Source organism: Sceloporus occidentalis, unplaced genomic scaffold (genome assembly GCF_023333645.1).
Source record: "Sceloporus occidentalis isolate IW3139 unplaced genomic scaffold, rSceOcc1.0.p SCAF_4, whole genome shotgun sequence".
In the NCBI taxonomy this organism is placed as follows: domain Eukaryota; kingdom Metazoa; phylum Chordata; class Lepidosauria; order Squamata; family Phrynosomatidae; genus Sceloporus; species Sceloporus occidentalis.
The window spans coordinates 91,564,090-91,578,729 of NW_028316984.1; the positions used below are offsets into that span (position 1 = coordinate 91,564,090).

Sequence of the window (14,640 nt, forward strand, 5' to 3'; positions counted from 1 at the left end):
TGTATCCCGCCTATAAGTCAATCCCATGTATAAGTTGAGGGCAAATTATGGATTTTGCCTTGACCAGTGGATAAGACAAGGGTAAAACTTGAAGGCTCCTTTAGTGTGTGTGTGTGTGTGTGTGTGTGTACACACCAAGAGCGATTCTAACTGAGGCTTTTTGCTTCAGCATTTCAGCCTTCATTTCAGCCTTCACTCCCCAGACAGTGGTGGCACAGGTAGGAGAGGGACTCTGTTTATTTATTTAACAGCAATCATTCACCTAAGACTCTTTCTGTTTGGCTCAAGAGAGAAAGAAACTGCTTTCCCCACCACATGGGGAAATCTGAAAAAGCTGCTATCACATTACCATACTGACCCATAAATAAATCAACCTGAGATTTTGGGGTCAATTTTTGGGCATAATTTTTTTTACTCATAGATGAGTATATATGGTACTACCATATTACTTTCTATTGGGATACAGGTCTCCTATGCAGCTGCAGGAAGAGATGCTGCACTGATTTCATGTACAGACAAAGAAAATGCTTCCCAAGGGGTTGTGGGGAGGAGTCTGGATGCCAGTGAGGGATAAATTCAATAGATAGACTCAGTCAACTACAGAGGGGTTTCCCCTTTTGGCCACTGTGCAGTACCCTGGAGATACTTTACTCAGTGATAGGAAGCCACAGATCAGTCACACATGGGACTGGATCTTTTGGGCTCACTCAAAGAATAAGTTATGTTAACAAATTCAGCTGCAGAGCTGATTAACACCCTATTAGTGGAAGCAGTAGATGATATATGTTGACATTTAAGCAAAGAACACAAATTACTAGACATTTCTGCTCCAGTAGAAATGACACCTTGCATTTTGATTCAGTACCCTATACTGTTATGGTAATCAGCCCAAATGGAAAAGACTGGGAGCAGTATTCATTTGTCTGTTTACTCAAGGACATAAAGCAGACTTTATGGTGGCTCACTGATCTCAATCCTCTGAGACATTCTATCCACTACCTTTCACTGGCTCTGTGGCTTTTGTTATATTGCAGCTTCAAAAGAAAGGAAATAAAACAAGCAAAACAAAATGGAACATGGTACTAGTTGTGAAGAGACTAGTGTTAAAGGGAAGAACTTATTTTCTGCTCCTCCCTCTGCAGAGAATTGTCCCCCCCCCCCTCTTATCCCTTTTACTTTTCCCTTCAAATTTCCTCTTTTCTTCCACAATTTATGGCACAGTGAAATGATATCCCTGATATAAAATAACAAAATGATTTGCGTTTGGGAATTTGTATTATTTTTGAATATTTTCAATCCGTGGAATCCGTGAATAAAAAAATCTGTGGATAGAGGGCCAATGGTAATATGTTTTGAAGGAAGGGTCAAAGTGAACGGTGTGTGTAGAGACAATGGAAGGGATTAAGATTTATTACTACATGTTTTGCATCATCAGTTACATATATGGCAATGGCAGGTTCTTTTAGTAGGTGCCGGGAATCTCAAAACTCTTACATTGGCTCAGGGACATGGTGGTGGGGATGGTCATATTACCCTGAACTGCCCCACTCACCTCTATCACTCATGGTAAGTCCCTGGAGTTCAAAGTGGGGGGGGGGGCGGCACTTATTATTGTGGCAATAGTGACATGATCATGAATGTGTAGCATACCTCAATACAGAGCAGTTATGGATCTGTAACTCTATGTTACAAATCTGTGACAGCAACACAGGATGAGAGCCAATAAATAACAAAGAAAAGATTAGAATGTTGGGGCCAGGATGAAGATTAGGATTAGGCAGAGAAAACAGATTTAGGTGCAAAACACACTGGCATAAAAAGCCAGCTTCCAGGCATCTTGGGGGCATGGCATACAGACGACACCCCCACTCCCAAGATGGCAGGAACCTGGCTTCAAGTCAGGCAGCCGCCCACACATGGGCCAGGTTCCAGGGACTGTGGCAGCACGGTGTTTACACACCACATGCCACTGGAGCACCTTAAAGACTGGCCACAGTGGCCAGGAAAAGCCAGCTTTTATCCACTTCTTGCTTCTACTTCCTATACACTGTCTTGGCCATTTTAATATTTTTTTTTAATTTTTTGTCTTCTCCCTCCTCTCCCTGCTACTGTCCAGGGTCCACTGCCACCAGATCCTTGAGAAAAAGTACCGGTACTTTTAAAAAAAATTCTAGGCTGGAGCCATAAAGTTGTGCACAAATACTTATCATAATTCATTCTGGCCACAGAGAGCCCCTGAGATTCAAAGATGAAAAAGAACTCAAGTACATAGTTTGTACCCAAAGATCTGTACACAACTGCTCGATATAAAAATGTTGTGATTTATTTTTGCTATAAAAAAAACCCCAAAACCATGTTTTTTAAAAAAATAAATAAAAACCAGCTTTCTATAACATCAAAATATGGATATTTTCTGCATCAGATTGAAGAATACATCCTAAAATTACAAGCCTTCATGGTAGACCACTTTCTACTATTACCGTATGAAGAAAAAGAAGCTGTGGCTTCTTAGTTCTCCTCTCTGACATTTAGGGATAGAATCATTTCATTTCTTGAAGCACAGTTACCTCTTTCCTCTCCACATCAGCCTGAATTTTTGCTTGAGAGATTGCAGCTTCTCTGTATGAGGAGCTGGCCTGCTTAGCTTGTTCGATCATTGTCTTCAACTGCTGAGCTGTGTTGAGCAATGAATTGACTGTCTCTTCAAGGTAAAGCCAGCTTCGCTGCTCTGTCACCTCAAGTCCACTGACAACTGAAGAGGAGACTGTCTTGGTGGGGGTAGCTGGTGCCACAGCCAAGGCAGGAAGTGAAGTCCACACTAAACATTGAAAGAGCAAAACAAAGCCACAGACTTCAGACTGAGTTTTAGATTTTTAGTCTGAGTTAACAGGCAGCAATAACTTCAGTCCACCAGTTTACCCAGTCAGAGGTGCAGAATAATAATTTACACGCTGGCCTAAACAGATCACAAACCTTTCAGTACATTTGCAAATCAGAAAGGATCAATTTCAGAAGAGAGTTCCTTACAAACGTTATAGTTCTTTATGTGCTTTAGAACCCACTGTTTCCAGAGACATAACCAAGCTCTGTGTGTCTTATCAACAGCTATGCAAGATCTTTTCTTCAGGAAATCATTCTGTAGCCAGGAAGGACAGCAGGATTCTTTTATAATGGCATCATTTGGAAGCTAATCTGTGTTACCTGCTCAGAGGCTTTGGCAGTGGAATGGGTTAAAAGCCAAATTAATTTTAGGAAAGAGGAGGTGGCAAAGCTGCTGCCCATTGCTGCCCTCTCCTCCTTTTAAAGCACTATGGCTGATCCAGCATGGGGGGCTGAAGCCCTTCCTCTGCAAAATGCAAGACTTATATCAAAAGGGAAACCAACTACTCTTACATTCACAGTGGCTACAACAAGCCCTGTTTAATCTATCATAAAGAACATAAAAAATTGTACTGTGGCTGGGCTCAGCAGACTGAACTCCACGTCCCTGCCTGAACAGAGCTTGGGAAATTATTTTTGTACTACAATTCTCAGAATCCTCACACAGCCAGCAGGAGTGGCCAGACTCTCCCTACAAGTATGACCACCTCATCCAGCAGGACCTTGAATCCCCCATCCAGCATGATTAGGGATAAGGGCTGTAGAGAGTTTGGAATGGGCCATACTAGGTAGGAAATTCTAGGAGATGTAGTAAAAAAAAGAACGTTTTCAAACATTGAAAAAGTGGTTTCCAGAGGCTATTACCCAAAATTTCAATCCAGCAATGCAAGCCTGTGCATGTTTACTCACAAGCTACTCTACTTTAAGTGCATTTAGACTTACACACTAAAGTCTTGAGGACAAAAATATCCAGAACTGTTCAAAATCACAAAAATCCTACAACTTCAGAGCTTGGGAAGTTACTTTTGGATTACAGCTCCCACAGTTCCATATCCAGCACAGCGACATTCCAAGCTCTGCAAAGTCTTGACCCCTATGCCCCACTTAATCGACAACATAGCTTTATATATCAAACATAATTCTACTTCCCTTCCTTATTTATAAATGCTAACGTATCTTTAAATACAGGCCCATGTCACAATTGTTTACTGCATATTTGATTTGTAACCTTGTCAATATGTTTTAAAATTGCAATGATATGGATATGAAAGAGATTATGAACATCTAAATGCAAAAGCTTTTATTAAGTTAGCAAATAAAACAAATGTTTGTCCAACAGTGTCTATAAGGTTATAAGTATTTAATATTTATTAGTGAAATAATGCCCTCAGAAAGTGTATTTGCAGAAAAGCTTTCAGCTAGTTGGCTTTCCTACACTGTGAGGAGCTTGACATTTGACAGCCTGATCTTTCCACAAGTGTTTGTTTTACTTCTTCTGTAGTAAAGGCCAGCTAATGCCATTTTAACAAACAAAATATTTGTTCTTGCCTCTGTAAAACAGCAAGTGCTTTATCAATGATGTACTCAGAAATGAATAGAAAAGACAGACTGAAAAAATTGCCTGGAAGGATCTTATAAGATCTATACATGCGCATGACAAAGTCATATAAATATCTAATATTGTGGTATTTTGGTATTAAAGAGAATAACCATGGCATGATTGGCACTTTCAACAGTTCTCAAAGGATGACCACATGCTTCTGATTCTCTATAAGACAGAAAAAGAAGAAAAAGAACATATGGGTCATAGTGAGCACAAGACACCTCATCTACACAAGGGATGAGGAAGCTGCAACCCTCCAGCTGTCCGACTAAAACTCCCATCAGCATGACCAGTGGTCATCATTGATGGGAACTGTAGTGCAAGAACACCTGGAGAGACACCAGCGTCCTTACCCCCTGACCTTCAGAGTCCACAGAATGGCTATTACATCACTCCATGCACCACACACCTATCACTGTATACCTCACAGCAATTGATAGGGCAATATTCAAACTGCATAGACATTTGTTCATACAAATCCCATGTTAAAATGCTAAAAACACGGATCTGAATATTACGCTCAACATTCCCACTAGATTTGATATCAAAATGCCCATGATCTCTTGAACTGGATTCTTGAGTATCCAACCTTTTAGGGAAGTATTAGAAGATGCTGAATTTGGAGTTTTTTTGGTAAAAATGAACAGTCTATCTAATCTAGTTTTAGACTGGTAAACATGTTAGTTTGCTTTGGCAAATATGACAAAGAATCATGTGTAATTTAAGTGAGTAACAGATATATATTGTGCTGTTAGCTTTCAGGGACTACAGTCCACTTCATCAAACTCATGAAATACTCATGTATCAGTCGAAGGCTTTCATGGCTGGCATCCATAGTTTTTTGTGGGTTTTTCGGGCTATGTGGCCATGTTCTAGCAGAGTTTCTTCCTTTTACTACTTGTCACACAACCAGATAACAAGAAACACTTGCTGAAATTTCCAGTTTTATACAACCCTTGTAGATACAGGAGCTTTCCCTGATTTTCACTCTTGCAAACATTACTCATGTGTTTTTTGTGGGTTTTTCGGGCTATGTAGCCATGTTCTAGCAGAGTTTCTTCCTTAGGAAGAAACTCTGCTAGAACATGGCCGCATAGTCCGAAAAACCCACAAAAAACTCAAGTGTCAATTAAAAGTATATTGTTGTTATATGCCTTCAAGTCATTTTTGACTCATGGCGACCCTAAGGCAAACTTATCATGGGGCTTTCCTGGCAAGATTTATTAAGAGTTGGTTTTGCCTTTGCCTTCCTCTGAGGCTGAGAGAGTGTTGCTTGCCCACGGTCACCCAGTGGGTTTCCAGGGCTGAGTGGGTACTTGAAACCTGTCTTCAGAACAGTAGTCTAATGCCCAAACAACCATACCACACTGGCTTCTCAACCATTAATATACAGATACAAAGGAATATGTGCATGCTGATGGTTGGGGAGGAAGTACTGTGCATAGCCGAGAACAGTGACCTCAGAGAGAATTGAAACCCAGAAAACTATTTTGATTGTAGTGACTAAAGAATGATTAGCTGTTCCAGCTTTTCCTGGAGCAATGGTCCTGATCATACACAGCAAGATTCCAGGACTCTTAAGGATTCAATGAAGTTGATGGGAAACCACACCATCTATTTCTTCAATTACTCAAATGAGGACTAGGCTTCTGCTTGTGACTGTACTGCTCTGTCACAGAGCACCAGCCTCAAATGATAGGTGACATTGGGAAAGAGGCTATAGCTGAGGGGTAGAGCACTTACTTTGCAGAAGTTTTATACAAACTCTAGCTCTGAATAATGTTTCATTGGGAGTATTTGATATTGCTTGGGGAAAGCCAGAATTCATCATGCCTCTACGTGAGTGTGGTCAAAATTCTGTTTCTGAAGATTTCCAGTGTCTCTATGAAGCTTCTACATTTTATGGAACATGGCTATAAGCATAAAGCATGTGAGTACACTCACAAGGGAAATATACAGGTGTGATATAGCATGCTAGTGTGCATTGTATGCATGCATGAAAGAACATTTTTTTAAAAAAAAAATTGCCACAGGCAGAACTTCTTGTGTCTCACAAAAAAACCCAAAAAAATCCTGGATGTATTGCTGGATCTGCCATTAATTGTGGTGTCCATGTGTAGTGAGGGAGGGGAAGGGAGGGGAGGGTTCGTCGGGTAGAGATACAATCAGAGGGAAAGGAGGAACCAGGGGAAGAGGAAGTAGAGAAGGCAAGACCTTTGGGATGAGGTATAAAAAGTAAGAGAGAGGTGAGCACAGGGTGGAGGGGAAGATGCGGAAGAATGGGACACGGAGAGGCGGTCGGAGCAGGGCTAGTGAAAGTAACGAGAAGCCCCCGGAGAGAAGGGCGTCCTGTGACTCTCCAAGGAAGGCACAGGCTGCTGGGGGGGTGGCGCACACGTGGAGGTAAAGTTAAAGAACCCTAAAGAAGAGGGGAACTTTAGATATCCCCAGGAAGGGGAGTGGAGAAAAAAGGAAGGAGGAACTCTGGAAGGGGAGTGGTGGGACCCGAAGGGAGAACTTTGGGAACAGGCCCCAGAGAATGCGGAACGAGACAAGTCAGAGCTGGATGTGTTGGAAAAGTGCTTTGGGCCAAGAGCAGAGCTGGGAGAAGAGTCACCATGAAGAAACAGAAAGTTATTTGAGACTGTGTTTATGTTCTGGGTTTGGGTGTTATTTTGTTAAGTTTGAGAAGTTCAGTAAAGTTTGAGAGCATCCAAGCCACCTGTCTGCAGGTCTGTAACCCACATTTGGAGTTGAGAGGCCACGTGGGTCCAAGATGTCGAAGGTGCACAAGCCCCGCCCACACCATGTGACACTAATTCTCAAGTTAAATCAGCATTAGTGAAAACTGCAGATTTATGTTTCCTCTTGGAAACTCAATGGATGCTACTGATGCAATGGTATCGGTAAAAATGTACCATCCTTTTAATACCATCCCTGCTGCCCACAAATGGGCTCTATGGCATCATGCTCAAACTCAGAGCAAGCATTTAGTACATATTTTGGCTGTCTCAAAATCTGTAGCTCACTGGCAAATCATGGAGCCAGACTGGAACTAGAATGACAAGATGGAGTGTAAGTAATCACCAGGTTTCCATCATAGAATCATATCCACTAAAACAATCTCAATGCATTTCAGAAACTGGTGGATTTCATTACAATCCCAAGACAGACCAAATAAGCCAGTTCTCCCATCCTAGTTAAAGGGTGTTCTTACCTACTACTTTGCTAGTAATAGTCATAATGCTTCCAGTCTTCAGACCCCCAATCTTCCAGAACATGCAGAACAGAGACTCTGGCATATGTTCTACTATGCAATGATGGAGCAAGACTTTATTTTAATTACACCCCCTTTTCCCCAATCTCCCATACCACTCCTCCCATTTTGGTAGATTAGCCAGTAACCACCACCACACACACTTCAAAGGTCACATTGGTACTTTTAAAAAGGAACATGATATTTAAAAGACAAACAAAACTTAACAAGAGCAAACTGCATCTCCCTTAAGTTTAATTATCTGCAATGTTTATGCAAAAAAAATAAAACAAACATAGCATTTTTCCTCCATGCATCAGTGACTTACAGAAGAAAGTGGAGGGCCCCCTACCCTCAGAGGCTGGTCTTTCTTGCCTGGTGCACTTTCTTGTATTTTTAAATGTGTTTTTAATCTGTTTTATGTCTTAATTGTATTTAGTCTCTTTGGTTTTTTGCCACTGTTGACTTGAGTGCCCTTCTCTGGGAGAAAAGTGGAGCATAAATCCAATAAACAAATAAAGAAGCAGAGATGTTTGGGGCTTATTTTCAAATGAGGATGAATCTTACCAATTTTGCGATGAGAAGTTGGCAATGCTGCCTCTGGGAATGTTGAGATCTGGCAGTTGTCCTGGTAACTTGGATAGTGAGGCTCTGGATGACTGACCCTGCAAGGTTGCTGAACATTTGCATCTTGTACTGTTAAAAAACACGCACCAAATTTATGGTCCCATCATCTGGTGAACATCCAACAGGTAATATTACAAGTGTTGTTGTTGTTTTAATTTTAAAGAAAGCTATGAGGATGATCTGGCTGTGACAGCCTCACTGATCCCAAGAGGTGATTCAGATGAGATGGCTGGCTAGGCAGTCATCCCCTTCCTCCCTTACTGCTCCATGTGCATTCTTCCTGAAGCCATGTCCTTGGTGGAAGAGAATGACCATCCCAGACAGAAGGAATTTACCATTCTTTAGTCAAGCAACAGCTGCACTTCCCTGCCAGATACTCCACTTAAATTAGAATCCATAGCTTTCTCTTTGTGGATGTATGTGTCCAGATTAATCCAGATTTTTTTCTTGATTTATAACTCTGATTTGTCAACAATTCTGATTTAACATGACCTGTAAACACAGGCCCAATACAGACAGGTGCAAAGTGCCGGCCTGGGGCTGATTTTAGGGCTCAGGAAAGCAGAGTGTCTATACACTGCCAAACCCTACTGCACCATAATGGCTCGCCCTCATCTACACGGGGACCACCATGATGACGTACACGCAGCACCCCACAGATGTCATCATTGCTCATGAGGGTGCCAATGACACCCAGCGCACACTCTAAGAAAAACCCACCAGGAGTGGATTCTTTTTAGGGCTCCCAGAGACCACGCCGTTTGGTTGTTGCAGCCTTCATGTGTGGCAGAAAGGAGTGGCATCTCGGCGCTCCTTTACCCCATCTGTATCCCCCACAGTCTCTCTTAAAAGTAATCAACTGACAATAAATGATGCTATTTCTCCGGCAAAGTAGGTAAGATCTCCAGCATCTATTATTTCAACCTGAATAAAATTTCAGCCTCAGCAGAATACTAAAACTGGAATTCCAAATGCTGACAACCTCAAAATCAGAATACTAGAGATATTTTCAGTGATAAAATGTCATTATTCCATAAAAAGTTGAAGCCTAAAATGCTTCTCTGGAGTAGGCACGAATACATGTGGGTGCGCTAGGTGGAAGGAAGAGTCTCTGCTGTCTGCTCTGTACAGAACACACTACTTGTTGTGGATAGCCACTACTGGATACCATCAATAATTATAGCATGAGAGTGTTATTTTCTTTCTAAATAACAAGTACTACTACTTTTGTACCATTTATTAAGGATTTCAAACTCCTATGTACAGTAAAGAATTTTACTCCGTATGGTGTTCAGTTGTTCTAAAAATATCTTTTAAAATCTCCTAAGTGGCTGCAAGATGTGATTTTACAGATTAGAGAAGCTAACCACATTTTAGATAATACTTTCCCTTATAGAATCTGCAGTGAGGAAATGTAATCTCAAATACTCCCTAATTTTTAATTCTACATTTTGTAACCACTTATAAATTAGCAAGTAAGCTAATTTGCCCCCAACAATCTGGGTACTCATTTTAGCGACCTCGGAAGGATGCAAGCCTGAGTCAAGCTTGGGCCCTTTTGCTGGTCTTGAACTCGCAACCTTGTGGTTTCGAGTGAATGGCTGCAGTACAGGCATTTAACCACTGCGCCACCAGGGCCCACAGAGTTCACACTTCCTTGCAATGACAGGCAGGAATGTAGCTAAGGACAGGTCAGGATTGCCTGCATCCAGTAGAAAAGTCCAGTGTGAATTGGGTCCAAAGGTTTTTTTTAATGACCCTTGCATTAGGCCTCAGTCCTATACACACATACTTAATTAGTAAATCCTACTTGGCCCATTAAGATTTACCTCTGAATAGACATCTGTGGGATTGTGCTTTAGTCAACTTAGCTGCTGTCTTTCTATGCTCCTCCTTAAACCCTGAATTACTCATCCTGAATTTTTAGCACCAGAAATCTGTTGCAACTATATCTGTTTCATATACCTACATGTATACACATGCACATGGTTTATTTCACTCACCAGTTGTACCAGTAAAAACATCAGCCTGGGACGGACTTTCTGATATAATAGCTGTGGCCTCCACAGTTGATGTACGATCAAAGGTCAGAGTGCCAGAGGTAGTGATCTGTCCTGAAGGACTAACAGTGACTAAAAAAGAAATGGTAGATATGTTTTCAGAATCAAGTAGAATGTTAACAGCCATCATATCAACCAGAAACCTATTTTTTCCCCAGCTTGCATAATCTGTTTAAGTAACTCTTGGCAAACTTTAACAAACACAAAGACAAATGTGAAGTAGAAGGCTTTCAGAGCTGGCATCCATAGTTTTCTTTGGGTTTTCCAGGCTATGTGGCCCAGAATTCTTCCAGAATGAGGCCACATAGCCCGGAAACAAAGACAAATGTTTCCCTATTATACTATAATATTATTTAATCTTTTATTGGTGAGCTTTAAAAATGTTTTCTATGTTATATATTTTAATAACAACAACAAGAAGAAGAAACAAAACATGAATAAAACAATTTTAAAATACGAGATTCCAATAAAAGAAAATACGTCACTCCCATTTTATTTTTTTAATATCATCAACATTACAAAGAAGACAAGCTACACAGAACTATCTGGAAGAACTAGTCTATCAGAAATATGGTCATGGTAGTTGGTAACACTTCACCTTTGGCTCACAAAATGAAGGAACAAAGGAAGCACAAAAACTAAATACACAAGTTTAGACTTCCAGCAATATATGTTCCTCAAATAAAACCATCTGCTAGTAGGTGAAGAAAAAGCATTTATTACCCCAATAAGGAAAATTCAATTCGGTTACTTTCTGAAGAATGTAAAGTTTTTTATAGAAACAAAATGCATAATATTCCTTCAATATTGAGGTTAGAGTAGGGACTACTGCCATGCTCCCCATTTAAAAAAATTACTAAGAAAGGTCTCCTCTTCTACATGCCATTGGAGGTAATTTTGTCAAGATTTTGACTCTCTCTCCACCCCATGTGATTTGATTTAGTCTGAGGAAGATCTCTTTTTTTTTTTTCAAAAATGGAAGTACAGTATATATTTGTCATTTGGCGGGGGGGGGGGAGTTTTGGAAAGCACCAATACAATCAGTCCTCCCCATAGGCAGGCTTGCCTTCCACGGCTTCATTCTTATGCGGAAGCCCTGGCAGAAGTAATAGGGCGCGTACCCATGCCATGCACCATGCACGCATGCCCCATTATTTTTATGGGGCTTGAGCATACGCTCTTTTCCCCATATGCGGGGGGTGGGGGGTGTCTGGGACGGATCCCTCACATATGGAGAGGGCAGACTGTACTCTCCTGAAATTGCCTCACAAAGTCCCAGGAGGCCACGAGGGGACTTCTTCAGTTAAAATTAATGTGGATGGGGCCATGTCAAACATATAAAGGGGAAAAAATTAAATTAGTATTGTGATTAATTAGACAAAACTATTTCTTCTAAGAATGACCTACATGTAGTAGCAGCAGTTCCCGGAAGCAGAGTAATGTTCTTGGGGGAATCCTTCTTCACTGGAGTTGTAGGCAATTCATTTTCTTTCTTCCTTCTTTTATAGGGAACAAACAGTCTTACAGGCCCACTCTGAGATACAGAAAACAACCACTGTTGGAGTTTCTTTACTATTGCTATGACTGTTTCTAAATGACTCACTTTGGACCTGAAGAATATTTGTCTACCCTAATTGGCATGAAATTATCTATAGGTAGCTTTGTTGGCCTTATAGTTGTGTTGGACCATATGTTGTCCCAATAAAGGTATCATTCTTTGGATGCTATTGGATTTTGCATAAAATTAATTTCTTATAAAGCTGACATGAGTTAGTCAACTGCTAGGATTTCTTTAACCTAATCAATTGTTTCACCAAACTGCCACAATCAAATTCTTATTCTGTACTTTTATCTTAATACCAGCCTTTCACAAAACCAAAGAGAACACTTTACCATATCTAGTTACACCAATCTTTAGTCCACCACACTGATATTAAACAAAGTAGCCTGGGTTGCCAGACATGTTTTCAGATGCAACATTTCCTCAGTTCCAAATATTTAATATACAGTTTAATTTCTGAGTGGGAAATTTATATTGCTATTGAATGACAGTGTGCATTGTTACTTCTGACTCATACAGGACACCTCATAAAGTACTGCTATTGTGGTTCAGCCCTCCATTTTCATGGGGGATCCATTCTGGACCACCACCCCTGAGAAAACGGAAACTCACAGATATTCAAGCCCCATAGGCTTGAATGGGGGCGTATGCCCATGAGCAGCTATGGGCACGTGCCTCAGATGCACGCCCCATTTTAACCCTCTCCATTTGCTCCTCGTGAGTAAGTGAGGATCACAGATCCGAAGTCTGCACAAACAGAGGGGCAACTGTATCGCCATTTAGTGCAATAATTGTGATGTGTTGTTATATATTTTAACTGTGTCCTACTATGTAATTTTAAATTTGGGTGGGAGGGTTAGACAGGGTTTTTGTGGGTTTTAATGTTTGATTTTTATGTACTATATAATGTTGTTACCCGCTTCGATCCCCAAAACGGAAGAGGTGGGATATAAATAAATATTTCATTCATTCATTCATAGTATGACTGCATTTTTTTTATAAAAAGGTAATTCTGATATTCTGTTTCATGCATAATGAACTGCCATAAATAATCCAAAGATTAATGTCCTTGTATTTTTAAAGGAATCACAACTTTTAAAAATGTTAAATCTAAAGAAATCTAAATCTAATGAATTTGGAAGAATTGTCCAAGGGTGACATAGTCTTCCCTTCTGGACAGCCCTTGATGAGGAGAGTTGCTTACAATTATTAGTGTGTTTAGCTGCACAATACTCAGAGCACAGAGGATTTTTTTCTGTTACTGCCCCCAACCTCTATGGCAAAACTCCTTTAGAGAGTCTCCTTATCTCATTTCTACTGACCTTAAGGAAACATAATAAAATTAATTAGAACATGGTCCCTTGCTCCCTGTCCTGCAGGTGGGACATAAATATTTTAATAAATGAATTAATATATCAAAATATAAATTACTTCACTCTTTAATATTCTGAGTGCTTCTCCCACCCAATACCTCAGCTGTAACAACCATAAAAGTCTTTTGAGTGTCAACCATCAGTGGTCATATGATTCTCTTCCCTGCCTAGTTTCATTCCTCTAGTAATTACAGCATTCTCCAGCCTGCCTTATTCTTCTTTTCCGGAAACGCTCACATCTTCAACGTATGGAAGTTCAGATCAGTAGACTCATGCACACTCACCAGACTCATGTCATCACAACAAGCAGCACAGGTGCATGAGGCAGCATGAGGATTTAATATCCCGTCCTGAATTGGGGGAGAAAGGAAGAGCATTGGTGGGGAAATTCTACTCCCAAATATGCCAAGATATACATTCTACAAGCCAGCATGGTGTAGTGGTTTGAGTGTTGGACTGCAACTCTAGAGACCAGGATTTGATTCCCTGCTTGACCATGAAACCGACTTGGTCACCTTGGGAAGTCACATGCTCTCATCCCCAGGGGAAGGCAATGGAAAACCTCCTCTGAACAAATCTTGCCAAGAAAACCCCATGATAGGTTCACCTTATGGTCACCAGAAATTACTTGAAGGTACACAACAACAACAACAACAACAACAACACATTCACATTCTATGTTCTACTATACAGAACATGGGATCAGGCTTAGAATTTGCAATGCCAGTTCAAGGGGAAGAAAGCTGGCCTGAACCAGAGCAGCAAAGAGCTTGCACCCTCACTGGAGGCTTGTAGAACAGCAGCTCCTAATGCTGGAGACATAGTAAGAATATTCTCTTGTTTTTCAATGTTCAACTCTCTTACTTAATTACACAGGAAGGGGTGGTTGTATTTCAAATATCTGTTGAGCAATGAATCTCACTGGATAACCTCAGAACAATCACTCTAACTTAGCCTGATCTACTTCACAGGGTTGTTTTAACTGCCCTGAACTCCTTGGTGGAAGACAGACAGAATCAGGTGGCAAAAATATCAGCTACTGATTTAACCGTGTTTGCTCCTTGTAGACCTCAAGCAGAAACAAGCAGAGACACTGTAAAACTAATGGTTACATAAAGTAACGAAATATTACAAAATGTTACAGAATGTTAAAAAAAAGGAGTGTTTTTCACTCTAGAAACCTAAGGGCATTTTACTTTATTAAAAGCAAATACAGAAGTAGGATGGTGTGAGCTGGTTAACAGCATTTTCTTTGTTTCCCCTGTCCATTTTTCTAGGTC

The 14,640-nt window shown here is 40.6% G+C and overlaps 1 protein-coding gene across 2 annotated transcripts in view; it reads right to left on the reverse strand.

Moving 5' to 3' along the window:
• Positions 1-14,640, reverse strand: part of DEAF1 (DEAF1 transcription factor) — a 41,109-nt gene that overhangs the window by 12,923 nt on the left and 13,546 nt on the right. For both annotated transcript variants that reach the window (XM_089520881.1, XM_089520882.1), the window contains 5 exons: positions 13,645-13,710; positions 11,834-11,960; positions 10,370-10,498; positions 8,307-8,435; positions 2,568-2,818 (listed from right to left, as the gene is read on the reverse strand). In XM_089520881.1, the coding sequence (XP_089377007.1) occupies positions 2,568-2,818; positions 8,307-8,435; positions 10,370-10,498; positions 11,834-11,960; positions 13,645-13,710 (702 nt within the window). The remainder of the gene's footprint in view (positions 1-2,567; positions 2,819-8,306; positions 8,436-10,369; positions 10,499-11,833; positions 11,961-13,644; positions 13,711-14,640) is intronic.